This window comes from Carcharhinus amblyrhynchos, chromosome 16 (assembly GCF_965287045.1).
Source record: "Carcharhinus amblyrhynchos chromosome 16, sCarAmb.v2.hapA, whole genome shotgun sequence".
In the NCBI taxonomy this organism is placed as follows: domain Eukaryota; kingdom Metazoa; phylum Chordata; class Chondrichthyes; order Carcharhiniformes; family Carcharhinidae; genus Carcharhinus; species Carcharhinus amblyrhynchos.
In genome coordinates, this window is record NC_137339.1 from 60,290,875 (window position 1) to 60,313,776 (window position 22,902).

At 45.3% G+C, this 22,902-nt stretch overlaps 1 protein-coding gene across 2 annotated transcripts; it reads right to left on the minus strand.

The window, feature by feature from the left end:
• Positions 1-2,321: 2,321 nt before the first annotated feature.
• rabac1 (Rab acceptor 1 (prenylated)) lies at positions 2,322-15,888 on the minus strand. 2 transcript variants are annotated; one of them, XM_080205169.1, is made up of 6 exons: positions 15,827-15,888; positions 15,452-15,552; positions 13,134-13,346; positions 12,437-12,534; positions 5,596-5,697; positions 2,322-5,190 (listed from the first exon to the last, which is right to left on the minus strand). In XM_080205169.1, exons 2-6 carry the CDS (start codon positions 15,517-15,519, stop codon positions 5,102-5,104), a joined length of 570 nt encoding a protein of 189 aa, XP_080061295.1. In that variant the 5' UTR covers positions 15,520-15,552; positions 15,827-15,888; the 3' UTR covers positions 2,322-5,101. The 2 variants fall into 2 exon arrangements, with proteins under 2 accessions (XP_080061295.1, XP_080061296.1); XM_080205170.1 differs by lacking the exon at positions 15,452-15,552 and having other exon boundaries at positions 15,827-15,880.
• Between the last annotated feature and the right edge of the window lie 7,014 nt (positions 15,889-22,902).

The window sequence follows — 22,902 nt, forward strand, 5'->3', positions numbered from 1 at the left end:
CCTTTTGTAATTCTTTGCGATCTTGGGCAGAGCAGGAGCCATATCAAGCTGTGATACAACCAGAAAGAATGCTTTCTATGGTGCATCTGTAAACAACGGTGAGAGTCGTAGCTGTCAAGCCAAATTTCCTTAGTTTTCTGAGGAAGTAGTGATGTTGGTGGGCTTTCTTAACTATAGTGTCGGCATGGGGGGACCAGGACAGGTCGTTGGTGATCTGGACACGTAAAAACTTGAATCCCTCAACCTTTTCTACTTCATTCTCGTTGATACAGACAACAGCATGTTCTCCTCTACACTTCCTGAAGTCGTTGACAATCTTCTTTGTTTTGTTGACATTGAGGGAAGAGTATTGTTGCTACACCAGATTCTGTATCTTATTCCTGTACTCTACCTCATCATTGTTTGAGATCTGTCCCTGGTGTCGTCAGCAAATCTGAAAATCGAATTGGAGGAAAATTTGGCCACACAATCATAGGTGAGAGAACTTTTAAACAGAGTGGGTGAATTAGCTAGACAACATTTGAAGGTGGCACAGCACCTAATGGAGCCAGCTCAGAAATCTATAATTTGCACATTTGTTCATGGGGATAAAATATTGGTGCTATCAGCTGCGGTCGGAGATCCCTTCAAAGCAAGATTTAGTTGTCTCCATCAAATTGAGAGGTCAGGTGATTTAACAAAGAACAACACAGCACGAGAAACAGGCCCTTCGGCCCAACAAGCCCGCGCCGCCACCTTAACAATGTATTTTTCCTATACCTCCCTTGAGCCGTGTCTATGCTTATGGTACCCTCATTGGAAACCAGATTCAGGGAAGAATAATTTAGGGACAATTTATCTGGTAAAGATGCCAGATAGTTAAAAAAAAAGGGTATGTAACAAGAAAATGCTAAAACAACACTGTCAGGGAAAGGGAATTGGAGAAACAGGTATTAGTTACTGCCACTCAGAGTGAGGAAACAAATATAGATGATGTGGATGTTGATGGGCTTCAGAATAAATTGAATAATTAATAAATCCTTAAGGAATGGAATAGGGTAGCGAGTTATCTGCCCCAGGAACAGAGAATTGAAATGAAAGACTTGTTTCAGTGCTATGAGAACCTATGTAGATACAGAGGGAGGACTAATGTCATGGTACATGAGGTTGATATAGGGAATGCTGTTCTGATAAAACAACACCAGGTTAATCCTCTCAAAGCAGCATAGGTTCAGAAGGAAGTGGAAGCGATGCTACAAGAAGGCATCAGAGTTCAGTCAAAGTGAACAGGGTTTACTGATTGTCCTGGTTCCCAAACCTGATGTATTCAATGATTCTGCGTAGGTTAATTGGCAGGTCAATGCTGTAACTAAATCTGACTCGTACACAATTCCAAGGCTTGTGTGGAAAAAGTAGGACAGGTTAATTACATCCACAAAGTTAGACTGACTTCACAGTTACTGGCAATTACCTTTGTTGGAGATGCAAAATAAATTTCTGCTTTTGTAATCCCAACTGGGCTATAGCAATTTAAAGTAATACCCTTTGGGATGAAAAACACACTAGCCACTTTTCAAAGGCTTACAAACAGAGTTGTTGCAGGATGGACTGATTGTGCTGTCTGCATGAATGACTTAGTGATCTTTAGCCATTCGTGGAAAGATCATATAGAGAATTCGGCAGAGCTCTTCACGAGACTACAGAAGGCAAAGGTGGTCATAAACTTGGCAAAAACCGAACTTGTGAAGACAGAAGTGAAATTCTTAGGGCATAACATTGGATATGGATGGATGACACTGAGAAACCTGAAAACAAAGGCCATCGAGGAATCCCCAAGACCATCCTCAAAGAAAGAACTGCTAAGATATTTCAGATTGAACAGATTTAGAGGAAATTTAGTAGCACAGTGGCACAATTGACAGATTTGTTTAAAAAAACACCAAATTTTGGTGGACAGACCAATGTCAGGAGGCATTTGAGAATTTAAAAGCAGTGTTAACCACCACACCTGTTTTAGCCATACTAAATTTTTTGAAACCCTTCGAAGTTGCTATTGGCGTAGGAGTCGAAGCTGTGTTGTTACACAAGAATGATTGTGGAATTGAAAGGCCAATGTATTTTTTTTTAAATATCCAGCAGAAAAAATATTCAGCCACTGAAAGTTATTGAGTTTGGTAATAGCCATACAATATTTGAATATTTATGTTGCAAACAGTTCATCAGAGATGATTGGGTATACCAATCATAATCCTTTGACATTTCACGAAAGATCTAAAGATAAGAACACTTGATACTCGATTATTTCATTGGAATTTCATGTCACATACAATTTACAGACAGTGCATGTTGCTGATGCTTTATTGCGAATTTAAAGGAAAAATGTTTTGTATAAGAGAGAATTGGTAGTGCTTAATGTTATATAGGGAATGTTAAAAACAGTACCAATGTTATACAGGGGGGGAAAGCAATGCATGGTCCCTTTAAAGGGTAGTGCCTTTTCTGTGCTTAGACATTTAAAATGCAAGTACATAGAGCACCCAAACTGAAACATTTGTATCAAAAGTACAAGCAGCAGTTTCTACCATTTCAAATTTAGCCAATCAATTTGAATCAGGCATTTGGATACAAAAAACCTATTAAATTTAAATCTGATGGTTTTGACAACCTAGAACCAATCCTATTGTGGGAAATACTGATATGTCAACACGAGTATAGAAGAAGGGGGCAGTGGAACAAAGAACGGAGAACAACTGCCACCGGTCAGAGCTCAGTCCTTGAGGGAGAATCCCTGGCTCCTATACCTTCATCTATGTCTCAGAGAAAGCACTGCCTTAATCCCAAGAAGAAAGAAGTTCCAGACAGAAAAATCAGAAGAAACACAGCATATTCTGGAAGACACAAAACCTGGCTGTAATTTAGAGTGACTAAATTCTATTTTTGTTAATGAGTGGGAACTATATTTGAACAGTGTATCATTAGATTTTGTTTTATCAGGGAATAGTTAATAGAAGGGATTTATTCAGTTTGTGAATAGTTTAGTCAATTTGTTCATTGTTAGTTAGATAAATAAATAGTTACATTTTGATTTTAGAGTGGCTGGGATTTATTTTGTATTTAACCATTAGCAGTTGCTGAAGAGCAGCTCACACCATTTTACAGTTTATAAAGTGAGGTACTCCTCTTTGGGTGTTTCAGTCTTAATTCTCAGAGGGGTGCTCAACCTCTGCTTTATAGCAGAGAGAGAGAGAGCGCACGAAATATATTTAAGACGCGTGTAGATAGGTTTTTGGTAGGTAAGGGGATTAAGGGTTATGGGGAGAAGGCGGGAAAGTGGAACTGAGCCACGACAGATCAGCCATGATCTTATTGAATGGCGGGGCAGGCTCGAAGGGCTAGATGGCCTACTCCTGCTCCTATTTCTTATGTTCTTATGAGATGGGGGGTGGGGGGTGGTGAAAGGCCAGAGAGAGAGACAGAAAAACAAAGGGACAGAGACGGACACAGGGATAGACATACACAGAGGGTGGCAGGTACAGGAAGACAGGGAATTAAGGGTTATGGGGAGAGGGCGGGAATGTGGAACTGAGCCACGACAGATCAGCCATGATCTTATTGAATGGCAGGGCAGGCTCGAGGGGCTAGATGGCCTACTCCTGCTCCTATTTATGTTCTTATGAAAATGAGAGTGAGAGACAGAGAGAGAAAACCAGAGACAGAAAGTAACAGAGAGAGTATAGTTGCCAACTGTGATTCAATGTATTCTGGAGGTTTTATCACATGACCTGACTCCCATAACCTCCCACTCCCCCACAGCCATTAGTTGATGCAAACCCAATTGTTGTGACATATGGCCTTCTTACGCCAGTTATAAAAAGACTCATTACTCAAATAGATGAAGCTTGACTATCAGCCAAATGATGTCCCCCACTGCATCCCCATTTCTTTAGAGAAAATTCACATATATTATATTGGCACCCTAAGACAGAGGGGGAGAGAGAAAGAGACAGGGATAGAGGCAGGGAGAGATGGATAGAGAAAGAGAGAGAGAGAGAGAGAGGCAAAACTGAGAGACACAGCAAGAGAAACAGAGAGAAAAGGAGATAGAGAGACGGAGACACAAGAGAGACAGAGAGAAATGGAGAGGGAGAGAGACAAATAGAGAAAGTGAGACAGACAGAGAAAGAGAGACAAGCTGAGTGAGACACAGGGAGGAGGACAGGGATAGAGACACAAAGTGATCAGGGACAGAGAGAAAAACGTAACACCACCCCCCTCCCACCCCAGAGTTGAGGAATCAGCCTAGCCCCTGAGCCGGGAGGGGGTCTAGCCTAGCCTCTCCTCTGGCCTGGGGGGCGCTTCAGTCTAGCCTCTCTGCTAGTCTGTCCAATGCTGCTTTGTTCTATCCCTCCTGGTTGACTAAATGAGATAGTGACCAGATTTTATTCAATTCCAGCTATAGTAAGCAAGGGGGGCAGAGAGACAGAGAGAGAGAGAGAGAGAAAAAAAAACAGAGAGAGAGAAACAGAGAAGGTTCAGATGGGAGTAAAGTGGAAACGTTCTTGATGTGATAGTGAGCAATGAGTTTCCGTATCAGGTCACATCTAGTGACTGAGTTCAGAAGAGAGACGCTCAGTTGACTTTGATCAATCCAGGTTTTTATACATACAAAGTGGAAACACAGTGACATCAGAAAATATCAGCCCACACCTCCACCAAGTGGCTGGAGGTGGCAGTCGCATCGTTACATCCCCCATTTACATAGAAATTTCCCAAGTGTTTATAATGTCAATTAAAATGTAAAACATCAAGGTCAAAATCAAAAATTCAAAAGCAACTTCATAGACTATCTAAATGTGCATCCAATACTGATTTATCAATATTGGTGTCATGTATGGAGTGTGCAGGGACAGCGTGAGATTATATAAAGATACAGATTTCTATTGCACAAGGATTCAGACTGAGACACACAGCTGGATAACTGAGGAAATAAACAGACTGGATTTACTATGGCGAGCTGAGTGACTAAATTCTCGTCGGCACCCTCTGACCCTCGATATAAAGTGCTGTGTCCATAGCTGAGCTCTCAGTAACGGAAACCATTCTCTGTTCTTGCCAGTGCCCGTTACACCGACTCCATTTGAAGCTCATCGCCCTCTGCAGACTCCAGCTCATGGAATCCAGCATGACCACCGATTATCACCAATGTGGCACCTACCGAGAGAGGACAGGGGCAGAATTAGTGCCATGCACAAAGGGGCGGGGGCCCGGAGCGAGAGCCCGCAGGGGCAGGGGCCCGGAGCGAGAGCCCGCAGGGGCAGGGGCCCGGAGCGAGAGGCGAGCAGGGGCCCGGACAAGCAGGGGGGAGGGGAGGAATGAGAGGGACAAGCAGAGAGAAAGTCAGGGGGAGAGCCAAAGAGGAGCAGGTGGAGCTCGTATAAGGGAGTGGGACTGGGCAGAGAGGACAGGAGCTGAGGAAAAAGGAAGGAACAGGAGGAGGAGGAGCAGAGGAAGGATCGGGGGGAGAGGTGGTGAGGTGTCAGGGTGTCGATGAGGAGCTGCACGATGCGCTGGTTCCTCAGGATGTCCGCTCCCTCCCCCCATCCGGCTGATACTTACCCAGCACCCAGAATACAGCAGAGCCTGCACCAGCAAGCCAGAAGAAGGGGAAGGAGACGGCTCCAGCCACTCCGTACTGGTGAGCGGGACTCAGCTCCCGACCTGCAGAAAGACAGAGACACGAGACTCAGCGTGCATTGTGGACAATCCAGAGACCAATACAGAGTATAGGGCGAGTGCCCAGGGCCACACAGAGACTGACACAGGACACATCAATGTGCCGGGGTGAACTTCTGTGGCGGGGAGGGGAGAGAGACAGAGAGAGAGAGAGAGAGAAAAAAAAGAGGAGAAACTGGAAGCAATTGCCCCTTAAGGTACTGGCGACACTGACTGCTCTCCAGTCCGGCATAGATGGACCGTGGAGTCAGTATTGACACTGATTCAGAGAACGTACATTCCCACAGCATCACTCACCGCCTCCTGTCATTCCTAACTCCATCGCACAGTGAAGCACATATTGAAGTGTAGTCACTGTTGTCATGTTGGAAACACTGCAGCCAATTTACGCAAAGCAGGATTCCACAGCCAGCGATTAACTCACACAACTCCAGTTTTCCAGCCCTGACAACATTCTTGTCTGCTCTCTCCAAAGCAATTATGTCCTTCCTGTAATGTAGTGATCAGAACTGCAGACAGTACTCCAGTTGCGGCCTCACTGCTGTTTTATACAATTCCAGCATTACATCTTTACTTTCATATTCTAAACCTCTGCCAATGAAGGAGAGCTTTCTAAAGGGACAACACGGTGGCACAGCGGTTAGTGCTGCTGTCTCACAGCACTAGGGAATCCCATTCCCGACTCGGGTCACTGTCTGTATGGAGTCTGCACGTTTGTCCCCGTGTCAGCATGGATTTCCTTTGGGTGCTCCGGTTTCCTCCCACAGTCCAAAAAACATGCCAGTTAGGTGCATTGGCCATGCTAAATTCTCCCTCGGTGTACCCAACCAGATGCCAGAATGTGGTGACTAGGGGATTTCACAGTAATTTCATGACAATGTTAATGTAAGCCTACTTGTGACTAATAAATAAACTTCACTTTAAATATCTTCTTTACAACCTCGACTATTTAAACTGCTGCCTTTGGGGCCCTGTGTTCTTGTACGCCAAAATCTATCACTTCATCTATCCCTCTCAGAATATTCCCATTTATTGTACATTTCCTATAACTGTCTTATCTCCCTAAATGCATTACTTCACACTTCTCTATTAAAATCCATCTACCACCCACTCCACCAGCATGTCAATATAATTTTAGAGATTATAGCTATCCTCTACACTTTCTAATACTCGGCCAATCTCTGTGCCGTCTGAAAATTCCACATCCAAATCATTACAATTTTGTACACTGTCCTTTCCGGCAATGCTGGTTGGGCCACAGCTCGAGTAACTTTTTTAAAAGGAAGTTTATTTATTAGTGTCACAAGCAGGCGTACATTAACATTGCAACGTACTTCCTGTGAAAATCCCCTAGTCACCACACATTCTGGCGCCTGTTTGGGTACACCGAGGGAGAATTTAGCATGGCCAATGCACCTAACAAGCACATCTTTCAGACTGTGGGAGGAAACCAGAGCAAACCCACGCATATACAGCGAGAATTTGCAATCTTTGCAGAGCGACCCAAGCCAGGAATTGAACCCAGGTCCCTGGTGCTGTGAAGTAGCAGCACTAACCACTGTGCCACCCAGGTCAGGTCACAGCTGGAGTAGTGTGTGTCATTCTGGTCACCTCACTATTGGAAAGATGTGATTGCACTAGATGGGACACAGAGGAGATTCACCAGGATGTTGCCTGGGATGGAGCATTTGAGCTAGAAAGAGAGATTGGATAGACTTGGATTGTTTTCTCTAGAGCAGAGGGGGTACATAATATTATGAGGGGTTTGGACAGGGTGATTAAGAAGCACTGTTCCCCTTGTTGTGGGGTCAATCATGAGGGGGTCATTGTTTTAGGACAAGGGTAGGAAATTCCAGGGGATTTGAGACATGTTTCTTCACTCAGAGGGATGCGGGAATCTGGAATGCACTGCCTGGAAAGAGGCCAGAAACCTTACAACCTTTAACAAGTATTTGGATGAACACCTGAAATGTCATAACATCCAAGGATACAGGACAAGGTCAGGAAAATATGGTTAGTGCCACTTTAGTGTCAGTTATTGCTGGTGCAGACTTGACGGGCCAAAGACCCTTTTCTGCACTGCAAATCTCTATGAGGGGTTTGTCATACAAAGAAAGATTGGGCAGTTTACAACTATGCTCCTTGGAGTTTAGAAGAATGAGGGGCAAGCTAATTGAGATGTACAAGGTGATGAAGGGGATTGACAACGTATATGTGGAGAGGATGTTTCCTCATGTATGGCTATCTATAACAAGAGGTCATAGTTTTAGGATAAGGGGTAGCAGATTTAAAATACAGATGAGAAATTACTTCTCTCAAAGGGTGCTGAATCTGTGGAATTTATTACTCCAGAGTGAGGTGGATTCACATTGAGTAAATTTAAGGAGATAGACAAGTTTTTGTTTAGTCAGGATTTGAAGGCCAAGGTGAATGGGAAGGAAAGTAGAGTTGAGGCTGAGATCAGATCAGCAACGATTGTAATAAATGTGGGAACAGGCTCGAGGGGCTGAATTCTCTACTCCTGCTCCTAGTTCTGATGTAAAAACAGAAAATGCTGGAAAATCTTAGCAGGTCCAACAGAATCTGTGGGGAGAGAATACAGCCAACATTTCGGGTCTACATGACCCTAGTTTTGATGTAATGTGCCCAATGCCAATTTACTCGTGCCTCAGGTAGTAGCCCCAGAAATTATTAACCTTTAGCATTCTACTTTTTTATAGTTTAGACCCAAATTCTTTCCACACGCCCTCCTTCCAAGTCCTATCCACATGGACCATGACAACTAGATCCCCCTGCATGCCGACTACCAAGTTCCTTTCTCTGAGCCAGAGCAGATGTCCCAAAGCCTGGTATTAGGTAGGTGCCTTTATATGCTCTGTGATCAGAATTCCCCATTCACCTGACGAAGGGGAAAAGCCCCGAAAACTAGTGGTGTTTGCTACCAAGTAAACCTGTTGGACTTTAACCCCGTGTTGTGAGACTTCTAACTGTGTTTACCCCAGTCCAATGCCGGCATCTCCACATCATGGCAATGCAGCATCTGGGCGCTCTCGGCTGACCCCCCTGAATAAACTGCCGACAACCACTAGATTCCCATGAAGTCCCCCAAACCTCCCTGCACTTGACTTACTAAGGTGGTCAATTTGCGCATCCACTTTGCAGCCACCAGCCACCCCCCTGCCTCCATCACACATCCCCCCACAACCCCCCACCCTTCCCCCTCCCATGCAAAGCGTCTTCAAGGAGATTTAGACTGGCTACGCCAGTGTACAAGAACCTCGCCAATGTAATATTCTGCGGGAAAGACGCAGTTACCTGCTATGGGAGGGGAAAAAGAATAACAAATGTAGAGAATTTAATAATTGAGAAATTCAGGAGAGTTGATGTATTAAGGGTGTCATTGTCCATGAGTCTCCGAAAACGATCGGAGCAGAGAATCAGCTGGATGTCGCATCCGAGATCAAATGTCAGGCGATTCCTTTTCACACACAGCCAGACAACTCGGCACGCCCATTCCCAATGGCTCTGAAATAACCTTCCAGGATTCCTGATGCAGCACTGCCTCCTTGTGGTCATTTCGTGAATCCGTCAAGATCATGCACAAGGGGTGCAGTCAGCATGGGAGTGAGGAATGGTGATAGCAGTGACAGGCAACTCAGGCTAGTGAATGTACTGTGTGCAGAGCATGTTCGCATGTAAAATAGGGGCAGGATTAGGCCATCCAGCCTGTTCCACCACCATTTAATAAGATCATGGCTGATCTGTTTGAGTTTCGAATGCCACATTTCCCATCGACCCTGATAAGTTTTTCACTCCCTTGTCCAGCAAGAATCTGTTCACCTCCGCCCTCAGAATCTTAAATGCACTCCTTGTGGAAATTCAGTCAAGCCAAACTATGTATTTCGTTGGAAACTCTCTACTCCACACCTCGGGATTCCTGTCTTTGTGAATAACATCAACCTGCCCCATTCTGCCGTTTTCATACCACTAGTTAATTTAACCCATAATAAGAGTCTAATCCAATACACAGGTCCTGTATTTGGCTACAAAGGGTCTTGGTCTATTCTTCCTCCTGGTTCACTGGTCTATAGTGTAGGTAGACACATTCCCTTTTCTGTCTCTACCTCAGGAGCTTGGTGACATGCCCTACTGTCACCTCCTATCAGCGTGTTGACGACAAGCTGAGTTGATGACACTGTGCCTTTTACAAATGTATTTTAGTCATGTTTCTGTGCAAGATGTTTTGAGCAGTCCTTTTCATTTTATCGATGCTATTCTCTCTTATTGGCATCCTCCATTTTTACTGCAGCAGCATAACTGATCTTAACTGCTACAATGTTTGTTTTAATCTGGACTAATGCTGTTCTGTCGTTTTAAGTCTGTTTCCCTGGGGCTTTGCACAGTAGGTCTTGATTATGTTGATTGACAGGTAGGGTCATACGATTGGGTGGAGCTAGGCTTCCACGAAGAATTCAAACTCAGTTGCTGTTTAGATGCTGCTTGGAATTTTCCTCTCTCTAAAACTGGAGACTGGAATTTGTCAGGAGATAAGACTCTTTCTCTGAGATTCTGCTGTATGAGAATGGATCTCTCTCTGAGAGTTGCTGTTTGAAAACTGCGGTTTGGATCTCTGTCCAGAAGTGTTAAAAGGCTGGAAATTTAGCACTACATGCGCATAGTATTTTCTACGCTAATTAATTCCAAAGAAGGGTATATGTCTGTGGAAACATTGTCTTACATTGGAATTATCAAGGAAGCTAATTAAGAATTATACCTTTGTCCTGTTTAAATTTAATTGGTAAAAGTTATGCTAATTCTGTGTGTTATATTTTGTGTTCTTACATAAAGTTTGTTTTGATAAAAGCTTCCTTGTGGGTCACTTGAATCATACCTGGAGTGAAACACCTTATTCTCATCCAAATGTCAAAATCACAAGGAAAAATTAGGTTCTAGCTAACTTCAGAATATACCTTGGAGTTTCTGGTTTTCCTAACATTGAGGCAGTGATCCCAGACCAGGAAGGTAGCGGCATCATTCCTCCATGGACAAGGCTCAAGGGGCTATGCTCAGGAGCCTGAAGAGCCATATGAGGTTGCCCACCACTGTCCTAGTAAGCCTTTCCTCAACAGATTCCAACGGAAGTGAATTCCCCCTTAAAGAAGTTAACCAGCACTGTACATAGCACTCAAAAAGATGGACAGGGGATGCCACATGCTAACATTTTGTGACTCGTGGAGAAGGACATCCAGAACCCTTCGTATCATTCTGCACACACTGTCTCTATTTCAGTAACTCTGTGGTTTTCCATTCTTCCTGCCAATGTGGTGAACCTCACAATTTCCCCACATTATACTCCATCTGCCAGACTTTCACCCTCTCACTTAGCCTATCCCCGACCCTCACAACTTGCTGACCCATCCATCTGTGATGTGTCGCCGGCAAGTTTGGCTGGATTACTGCCAGCGCCTTTGTCTAGGTCATTAATATAGATCGCAAGTAGTTGACCAGAAGACACAGGAGCAAGAGAAGGCCGTTTAGCCCATTGAGTCAGCTCCACCATTCAACGACATTGCGACTGATTTGATGTGATAATCCTCAGCTCCACTTTTCCATGTTGTCCCCACGACCCTCAATTCCCTGATTAAAAATCTGTCTCTCGCAGCCTTGAACATACTTAACAACTCCGCCTCTATGGTAAAAAATTCTACAGATTCACTACCCTCAAGGGAAGAAAGTCCTCCGTACTTCTTTTTCAAATGTGCTACCTCTGCCTTGAGTCGAGGCCGCAGCACTGATCCCTGCTGCACTCTACTTGTTATAGCTTGCCAGTGACCCCGTTATCCTGACTCTCCGTTTCCTGTTAAGTTAGCCACTCCTCTATCCAAGTTAATTTATTGTCAGCTCCAATTTTATGCAGCAACTTTTTACCTGGCACCTTCTCAAATGCCTTCTGGAAATCCGAATACAGCACATCTACTGTTACCCCTTTACCCACATTCTTTGTAACATCTTCAAAAGAGCTCCAACAAATGAGGCAAATAAGACTTCACTTTCACAAAACCACATTATAATCAAGCAGAGTCAATGTGATTTATGAAATCCCACCTCTTTGATAATGGAATTTTCCCAGTGACACACATTAGGCTAACTGGCACATAGTGTCAGGCTTTCTCAAATAGCTTGCGGTTTTCCAATTGGCTGGAACTTTCCAAGAATCGAGGGGAATTTTGGAAGATTACAACCAATTTCACCATTTCTGCAGCCAATTCTTTGAAGACCCTCGGTTACAGCAGATGATGACTAGAGTATTTATCAGCCTTGAGTCCCATTAGTTTTCCCAGTACCTTGTCCCCAGTAACCATGACTTAAGTTCCTCTCTCACACTTCCCCTTTTGAACTTCGACTATACTTCGGATGCATCTCTTACACTATGAAGACAAATACTAAATACTTGGTCAAAATTGCCACCATTTCCTTGCTGCCTCTTATTCTTTCCCTACTCTCACCCTCTAAAGGGACTGATGCTCACTTTAGCTACTCTCCCCTGTTTTTAAAAAAAGGCACTCACAGAAGCTCTTCCTGCCTGCTATAACTTTCCAGCTGGTTTCCTCTCAGTCTGCTCCCTCGTTGATGAACATTTGTTAGGTAGTGAGGTTCAGTATCACACAGGGTGGATGGAGTTAAAAAACATACCAACAGCATCCGGAATAATGGGACCACTTACCAAAGAGGATGAGGCGGGACTGAGCAGCTCGGAGGTGAACAATGTAACAGGCACCAAAAAACACCACCAAGGCGATGAGCAGCATCGGAGAGGTGATCCTGACAGAGACACACACAGAGAAACTAAACTATCGGGTTCAACAAGAAACAGATTAAAGCGATTCACATCATTGGGGAGGCTTGGGTTCTCGCCACTGGGGTCAGGGGAGTAGGGCAAAGAACACCTCCCAGCATTTGGGGACATTTCAGGAGTGTTTCCCTCGTGTTGCCGGGAATATTAACGATGTCATTTCGGGAGAGTAGGTGGAGTCAATCCCAGGACATGTGCCCAGTCACGGGGAACCTGCTGCCCAGTCCCAGGCCTCACATCTCCTTCCTGACCCTTATCCAGGTTGATAACACCGCAAGTCTATCCTCCTAAGGAGGGCGTTCCTCTGGCATTTCTCACATTCCCCTCCATCATATCCCTTCCCTCACCCACTCTGTGCCCCCTCACTCCTCAACTTCCTTCCCTCCCTCACCTCCTCCCATAACCATGCTCCCTCCCACACGCTGCCCTCCCCCTCTCTCTCCCCATCTCGACCCCTTCCTCCCACACACACCTAACCTCCTCCACCCCTCCTGCACCAACCTGTGATCCCTTCTCCTGCCCTACCCACTTCCTTCCTCCCCTCCCTCAGCACACACCAGTCACTTACACACAGTACACAATCAGCCCCAGGAAGACGAACACATAGTTGCTCTGAAAATACTCCACGTTCTTCACTAGTCGTTTACACATCTCGCCGAAGTTCTTGGGCCTGGAGAAGCGTTTCTGGTCGATAAAGGAGGCCCAGGGGCGGATGGTGAGTCTGCGGCGCTCAATCCACTCCTTAGCTGGGCCCTGAGAGATGATTTTTGGGATGTACATCCTGTGGGAGGGGGCCAAGGAGGAAAACAAAGAATGGTTACAGTGCAGAGGGAGGCCATTTCACTCATCATGTCTCTCATAGAATCATAGAAACCATACAGTGCAGAAAGAGGCCATTTGGCCCCTTGAGTCTGCACTAACCACAATCCCACCCAGACGCTACCCCCATATCCCGACATATTTACTCACTTATCCCTCTAACCTACGTTCTCAGGACACTAAGGGGCAATTTTAGTATGGCCAATCAACCTAACCCGCAGATCTTTGGACTGTGGGAGGAAACCAGAGCACCCGGAGGAAACCCACGCAGACACAGGGAGAATGTGCAAACTCCACACAGACAGTGACCCAAGTCCAGAATCAAACCCAGGTCCCTGGAGCTGTGAAGCAGCAGTGCTAACCACTGTGATACCATGCTCCCCAACATGAACTGTGCTATTCCCCTATCTTTTTCCTGTAACCCCTGCACATTGTTTCTTTTCATATAATTATCTAATGCCCTCTTGAATGCCTCGATTGGACCTACCTCCACCACACTTCCAGGTAGAACATTCCAGGCCACAGCCACTCACTGTATGAAAAAGACTTTTCTCACATCACATTTGCCTCTTTTGCAAATTACTATACAGCTGTCTTCTCTTCACAGAATCCTACAGTGCAGAAGAGGCCCTTCGGCCCCTCGGGTCTGTACCAACGCATAAAAAACCCTGGCCTGCACACCTAATCCCACTCGCCAGCACTTGGCCCGTTGCTTCGAAAGTTATGGTGCACCAAGTACTCATCCAGGTATTTTTTAAAAGGATGTGAGGCATCCCACCTCCACCACCCTCCCAGGCAGTGCATTCCAGACCATCACCACTCTCTGACTTCTTGGTCTCGATCCTTTTATGAGAGTGAATAGTCTCTTCCTATCTAGTCTGTCCAGCCCCCTCATAACTTTGAACAGCTCTATCAGAATTCCTTTCAGCCTTCTTCTCTCCAAGGAGAATAGTCCCCACCTCTCCGATCTATCTTCATAACTGAAACTTTTCATCCCCAGAATATTCCTTTAAGCATCTTCTGCACTCCCTCGAATGCGTTCATATCCTTCCTATAGTGTGGTGCACAGAACTGTACACAATACTCCAGCTGACATCTGACTAGTATCTTGTATAAGTTCAGCATAACCTCCTGTGTACATAGAGCTCTTGTACTCTGTGCCCCTATTAATAAAGCCCAGAACACTATATACTTAATTAACTGCTATCCATCTGTCCTGCCATCTTCAATGATCAATGCACATTTACACCCAGGTCCTTCTGCTCATGCACCCCTTTACAAATTCTACACTGTCTTTCCATGTTCTTCCGAACAAAATGCATCTCCTTACATTTCCCCATGCTGAACTTCATGTTACCTATCCGCCCACTCCATCAACAGCTGGGAAAGTCATCCCCCTGCGTACTTGCACTGTCCATTAAAGGCCCTATAGACAGGTACGTTATAACATATGAATTAGGGGCAGGAATAGGCCCCTCAAGCCTGCTCCATCATTCAATATGATCATGCTGATCTGATTGTAACCTCAACCCCACATTCCTGCTGACTCCCCAAAGACCTTTCAATCCTTCGTTAATCAAGAATCTATCTAGCTCTGCCTAAAATATAATCACTCGTCTTGTCTCTGCCACTCTCTGTGGAAGGGAATTCCACAGACTCATGATCCTCAGAAATAAATTCCTCATCTCCAACTGAAATGGGAGACCCTCATTTTTAAACCGTGTCCCCCAGTTCCAGTCTCTCCCACAACGGCAAACATCCCTTCAGCATCCACCCTGTCATGTTGTCTCAAGGTATGTTTCAATACGATTGCCCTCTCACTCTTCTGAGCTCCAGTGGATACAAACCCAACTGGCCCAACCTTTCCTCAAAGAATAACCCCCTCATCCTCAGAATCAGCCAAGCATCCCCCATTCCAACACCCCTCCTGTTCCTGAGATTAGCAAACATAGCTAGAGGCAACAACCAGTCACTGAGCCACTGGGGCTCAAGGGCCATCAGCCTGAGCTCGCAGGAAGACAGCAAGCCATAGCTTGCTCAGTGGGACAGTGGGCTGGGAGATGTTACCTGCCAGTCACTCCTGCAGCTTCATCCTCCTTCGTCAAGGAGAACACATCCTCAGCATTGGAAGTCATGATCACCTAATCAGGTCACAGATGCAAGAAATCCTGAGGAAAAGCAGCAATAAAAATTAATCCAGAGATAACCATGGACCCTCACCAGAGCTATGGATACTTTAGATATCGCAAGTAAATCACACAGTATATATGGTGCTGATAAGAGATTTCTATACTGATGTTCCACACAGGGCGCTGATTGGTACGGGGACCTATACAGTCCCTATACCTGTCTAAGCGGGGAACTGCACTGATCTACAGGGCATATGCATTGATCTATAGGTATTTACAATGATCTACAGGGTGTATATTGGGAGCTTTTTACCTGTTTCTTCACCGTTTCCGTTGTCTTGTTGGCAGCGGAAGTGATGTCAGAACTCCTGCACTCTGGTTGGTGGGATAATTTTTAATTTCCTTTTAATTATCAGCCAATCAGCGACCTGTTGCTGGGTCAGTCTCTCCGTATTAGCCAATCAACAAGCGGACGCCGGGTACTGCAGCAATCAGCGGTCGACTCCCGGACGACTAATCAGCGGCGGTAGAAAAACTGCTGGTCCAATCAGCGGAGGGCTTCTAGGCGCCAATCAGCTGTGGAGATAACCGGGCCGCTCCACCAATCACTGAGGGGTAACCAAGGCGACTGACTGGATGGACCAATCCCCTGCGGGAGGGGTGATTCTTGTCCCATGTATTGGATACAGTGAAAAGCTTTGATTCTGGCGAGGTGTACACTCAAAGCATACTGTTCATAAAGTATATGAGGGAGAAGGAAAGGAGAGCGTGCAGAATGTAGTGTTACAGTTATAGCTAGGGTGTAGAGAAAGATCAGCTATGAGATAAGTCCACTCAAAAGTCTGATGGCAGCAGGGGAGAAGGTGTTCTTGAGTTGGTACATGACCCCAGAAGCTTGTATATTTCTCCCGATGAAAGAAGGTGGAAGAAAGAATGTACAGGATGCGTAGGGACCTTAATTATGCTGACTGCTTCGCTGAGGCAGTGGGAACTGTAGACAGAGTCAATGGATGGGAGGTTGATTTGCATGATAGATTGGGCTACATTCACGACCTTCTGTAATTCTTTGCAGTCCTGGGCAGAGCAAGAGCCATACCAAGCTGTGATACAACCAGAAAGAATGGTTTCTACGGTGCATCTGTAAAAGTTGGTGAGAATCGTGGCTGACATGTCAAATTTTCTTCATCTTCTGAGAAAGTAGAGGCATCGGTGGGCTGTCTTAACTATAGTGTCGGCATGGGGGGACCAGGACAGGTTGTTGGTGATCTGGATGCCTAAAAACTTGAAACTCTCAACCTTTTTTACTTCGTTCCCGTTGATGTAGACAGGAGCATATTCTCCATGCTTCCTGAAGTCAATGACAATCTTCTTTGTTTTCTTGGCATTGAGGGAGAGAGTATTGTTGCTGTACCAGATTCTCTATCTCATTCCTGTACTCTGTCTCATCATTGTTTGAGATCAGTCCCACTACGGTGATGTCTTTGCAAACTTGAAAATCCCCTCCTCTCCAAATGGAGACACTAAGGGGCAATATACCATAGCCAATCCACTTAACCTACATATCTTTGGACACCAACAGGCAATTTAGTATGGCCCATCCTACTAACCTACACGGCTTTCGTCGGGTATGATCTTCCCTTTCATGAAGCCATGCTGATTCTGCTCAATTAGATTATCTTTGTCTAAATGCTCTACTATGGCATCCTTTCTAATGGACTCGAACAGCTTTACAAATGTTAGGCTAATTGGTCTAATAATGTCTTCCTTGGTTGTTTGTGTAGATGAAGTCTCAATCAATATCGCAGCATTTACAGATGTATGAACCGTACTACACCTGGAGTCTTACAAATACAGGGGAAATTTTTTTTTTGACTAGTTGCAGGACAGTTATCATCTTTCTTTGTATCATGCTATGACTTTTGTGTCTATGAAGGAAGGACTGGTTTGCATAAACCACGCAACGAGATTGATTTTGCCTCTAGATCATAAATTTGTCATAGTGTCAGTGGTCCTGGAAAGCAAGAGAGGGGAAGCCAAGAGATACTCGGGGTGAGAGAACATTTGGATTGGGCTTTTCTGGATCATGGCACTATGTTACCTGGAGGTTACATTGCAAGGAGATTCACTCATCATAGTTAGATATCGTAACACCCATAGCAATCTGCTTCAGGATTCTGTGAATGTTCACTCCAAAGGTCCTCGCCACATTTCTCAGCCCCTTTGCATTCTGTGAAAACCCTCAGCCTTGTTCAACCGCCTGAAACACATCACCTCACACTCCTTTGGGTTGAATCTCGTTTGCCACTTTCCTGACCAGCCCACTGCTTCCCCCCATCCCCTCCTTGCAGGTCTGCTGCTATCCCCCTTGCAGGTGGGCAGTTTTTGTGTACTCTCTGAACTTACTGATCATTAAACCTCCCCCGCTGCACTTACATTCAAATCATCTATATACACCATGGGAAGCCAACACAGCAAGTGCTGAGCACAGCTGGAAACCCCATTAGAAACATTCGTTCCATCACCAAATCGCACTCATCCACCATCAAACACAATTTTATATCCAGCTTGCTAACTTCCGCTGCGAGCCAAAGGCTTCAACTTTGCTAAACAGTCTGCAGTCTGGAACCTGCTCCAGAGCTTTTTTTGAATCGGAATGTCCCTGAAAATACCCCAGGGATTTATCCATTCTAATCCTCAAACCCTCAGGACATTGGTCCATTCTGACCCCGAACCACTACTTCCTCCTCCTCCCAAACCTCCCCCCTCAATTCCCATCCAGGAGATTGGTCTATTCTGACCCTTACAACCCCCCCCTCCCTTCATTCCCCCCTCCTCCCTCCATTCCCCCCCTCCCACCCAGGAGTGAGGGGTTTGGGAGTGAGAGGAACTGAGGGATTTGGGAGTGAGTCAGAGCGAGAGGTTTGGGACTGAGGGGGCTGGGACGAGTGAGGGGATTGGGAGCGAGAGGGAATGAGGGGGTTGGGAGCAGGGGAGAGTGAGAGGATTGGGGTGTGAGGGAGTTGGGAGTAAGAGAGAGTGTGGAGTTAGGGAGTGGGAGGGAGTGATAGGATTGGGAGAGTGAGGGGGTTGGGAATGAGAAGGAGTGAGGGGCTTATGAGTGGGAGGGAGTGAGAGCATTGGGAGAGTGAAGGAGTGCTGGGTTTGGGAATGGGGAATGGGAGAGGGAACCAAGTTTAGAAATTGCAGACTTGTGCACAGTTACATTGTGGTTCCCTGTCGCCTGTGCAGTAACTGCATTAAAACAGTGTGCTTTAAACAGGGAATATATTTACACTTTGAAAATAATTCATTGTCCTTATTCAGTGTGCTTTATAACTGTATATTTTCTTAACCTTAATTAACTGACAAGTTGTCAAAATTCTCCCTTCAAGAATGAAGCTCAGTCACTTCTAAAGTTTATTATTTAATTCCTGCCTACTAATTATGTTGAGACCAATGGCGATATTGCCTTGACAAGTACACCTCTGAGGTTTTCTCTCTCTGCTTGCCCTTGTTAGATGACGTCATATTGTTGTTGTATGCCTCGATGCAGTGGCTAGTGTTTGAAGATGAGAACACAGCAGCTATACGGATGATTGCAGGTGACAATGTTGAAATCAGTCGTTGCCTGGATACAGTGACTATGACTCAGTATATTCCTGTTGCCAACTTCCTTCACCGCAGGTAAAGTATTCCAGCAAAACCCTCACACTTCTACTTGGCACTTCAGGTAAGCTGTAAAATCAGCATTAGCAGAAAACCAACCATCGTCAGTGGGAAAGTAGTTATTTCTCTTTAAAACTCAGGTGAACAGGAAAAATGAAATTAATGGAACCTATGAATATATATCTGACATCAAACATATTAGAAGGAGGTACACTGCAGTTCAGTCAGAGCCCAGACCTCACCCCAGACTAGGCACAGGACAGGATAGACACTAACCCAGACTGGATACAGCACAGGGCAGACACTAGCCCAGACTGGACACAGCACAGGTCAGACACTACCCCAGACTGGACACAGCACAGGTCAGACACTACCCCAGACTGGACACAGCACAGGTCAGACACTACCCCAGACTGGACACAGCACAGGTCAGACACTACCCCAGACTAGACACAGCACAGGGCAGACATTACCTCAGATTGGAGACAACACAGGACTGACTCTACCCCAGACTGGATACAGCACAGGTCAGACACTACCCCAGACTGGACATAGCACAGGGCAGACACTACCTCGGATTGGAGACAACACAGGACTGACTCTACCCCAGACTGGATACAGCACAGGGCAGGCACTAACTCAGACTGTACACTGCACAGGGCAGACACTACCCCAGACTGGACACAGCACAGGGCAGGCACTAACCCAGACTGGACACAGCACAAGACAGACACTACCCCAGACTGGATACAGCACAGAGCAGACACTAGCCCAGACTGGACACAGCACAGGTCAGACACTACCCCAGACTGGACACAGCACAGGTCAGACACTACCCCAGACTGGACACTGCACAGGGCAGGCACTAACCCAGACTGGACACAGCACAGGACAGACACTACCCCAGACTGGATACAGCACAGAGCAGACACTAGCCCAGACTGGACACAGCACAGGTCAGACACTACCCCAGACTAGACACAGCACAGGGCAGACACTACCCCAGACTAGACACAGCACAGGTCAGACACTACCCCAGACTGGACACAGCACAGGGCAGACACTACCCCAGACTAGACACAGCACAGGACAGACACTACCTCAGATTGGAGACAACACAGGACTGACTCTACCCCAGATTGGATACAGCACAGGGCAGGCACTACCCCAGACTGGACACAGCACAGGGCAGACACTACCTCGGATTGGAGACAACACAGGACTGACTCTACCCCAGACTGGACACTGCACAGGGCAGGCACTAACCCAGACTGGACACAGCACAGGACAGACACTACCCCAGACTGGATACAGCACAGAGCAGACACTACCCCAGACTGGACATAGCACAGGGCAGACACTACCCCAGACTGGACACTGCACAGGGCAGGCACTAACCCAGACTGGACACAGCACAGGACAGACACTACCCCAGACTGGATACAGCACAGAGCAGACACTACCCCAGACTGGACGTAGCACAGGGCAGACACTACCCCAGACTGGACACTGCACAGGGCAGACATTCCCTCAAACTGGAGAAAGCACAGGACAGACACTAACCCAGGCTGGGCTCAGTAGACACTAACTCCTGGTCCAGTTGCACCTGGGTAGGGTTGGACTGACTGCTAGGGGGAGTATTTGCTTGAGTGAATGGGAATAAAATAGCAGAGCATCAAAAATGGGGAATCAAGGACAAGAACAAAAGACAAGGAGAATAGGAAAAATGATAGGCAGAGAAATCAAGGGCAGAATCAAAGAGGGCCACAGTGAAAACTAATTAGAATGGGACAAGTAATGTTATGAAAAAGAAATATTTGGCAATATAATTGTGCAAGACCCCCTGTGGATGAGCGATTCTTCATTAAGATGGGGAGTGGGGTAATTGATTCTGAGACTAGAGTTCTGAATCTTAATAAAGGGAATTACAATGGTATGAAATATGTGTTGGCTATGATGGATTGGAAAATGATGCTTAAAAGGATGACGGTGGATAGGCAAAAGCAAATATTCAAAGAGTTCACGGATGAACTACAACAATTGTTTATTCCTGTCTGCCACAAAATTAAAATGGGTCGGGGACCAAACCATGGCTTACAAAGGAAACTAGGGGTAATATTAGATCTGAGGAAGATCCAAGGTTGCCAGAAAAAGAACGGACTTGAGGATTGAGAACATTTTAGCATTCAACAAAGGAAGACCAAGGGATTGATTAAGAGTATGCGTGCAAGCCTGTGGGAAACATAATAACTAACTGTAGAAGTTTCCATAGATATGTAAGAGAAAAAGATTGGTGAAGACAAATGTAGGTCCCATACAGTCAGAAACAGGGGAACTTATAATGGGGAGCAAAGAAATAGCTAACCATAAAATAGAGGAGCAGAATTAGGCTATTAAGCCTGTTAAGTCTCTTTCGCCAATCAGTCATAGCTGATATGTTTTTCAACCCCATTCTTCCGTTTTTTTTCTCCATAACATTTGATCCTTTTACCAATCAAGAACCTTTCTGTCTTAAATGCACTCAATAACCTGGCCTTCACAGCCTCCTGTGGCAATGAATTCCATAGATTCACCACCCTCTGGCTTAAGAAATTTCTCTTCATCTCAGTTCTAAAGGGCTGTGCCTTTATCCTGAGGCTATGCCCTCAGATCCTAGTCTCTCCTACTGATGGAAACATCTTCCCCACTTCCACTCTATCCAGGCCTTTCATTATTCTGTAAGTTTCAATGACAACCCTTCTCATCCTTCTATATTCCATCGTGTACAGACCCAGAGTTTCATTCCCAGGATAATTCTCGTGAACAATTAAACATATATGTTGGTTCTGCCTTCACAAAGGATACAAATGACATCAAAAGTGTTTGGGAATATAAGGTTTAGTGAGAGGGAAGACCTGAAGAAAATCGGTATTAACAGAGAAATTGTGCTGGGGAAACTGATGGAATTGAAAACCGATAAATCCCAGGGACTGATAATCTGTATCCCAGAGTATTTAATGAAGTGGCCTGAGAAATACTGGATGCATTGCTGGTCATCTTCCAAGATTCTATAGAAATTGGAACAGTTCCCACAGATTGGAGGGTATCTAAAGTAACCCCCTATTTTAGAAAGGTAGGTAGAGAGAAAAAAGGGAATTGTAGACCTGTCAGCCTGACGAAGGTAGTAGGGAAAATTCTAGAATCCATTGTATTAGATCAGGTAACAGAATATTTGGAAAACAGTGGCAGAATTGGGCAGTCAGCATGGATTCACAAAAGGGAAATCATACTTGATGAATCTAATGGAATTTTTTGAGGATGTAACTGGTAGGGCTGATGAGGGGAGCCAGTGGATGTGGTTTGTTTGGACTTTCAGAAGACTTTTGACAAAGTCCCACAGACAATGACATGCAAAGTTAAAATGTGGGATTGGGGGTAGTGTTACGGAAATGGATAGAAAACTGGTTGGCAGACAGGAAACAAAGACTAGGGATAAACAGGTCATTATTCTAAATGGCAGCCAGTGACCAGTGGGGTACCAGAGGGATCTGTGCTCTGACCCCTCCTATTCAAAATATATATTAATGACTTAGAAAAGGGAATTAAATTAATATTTCCAAATTTGCAGATGATACTGTTGAAGGGAGATTTAAAGAATAGCTTTAGAGGGAATAATATCATTGGTTTGGGTGCATGTACAACAATTTATATTTGTGGGTACCTGTATAGTAATTTATATTAGAA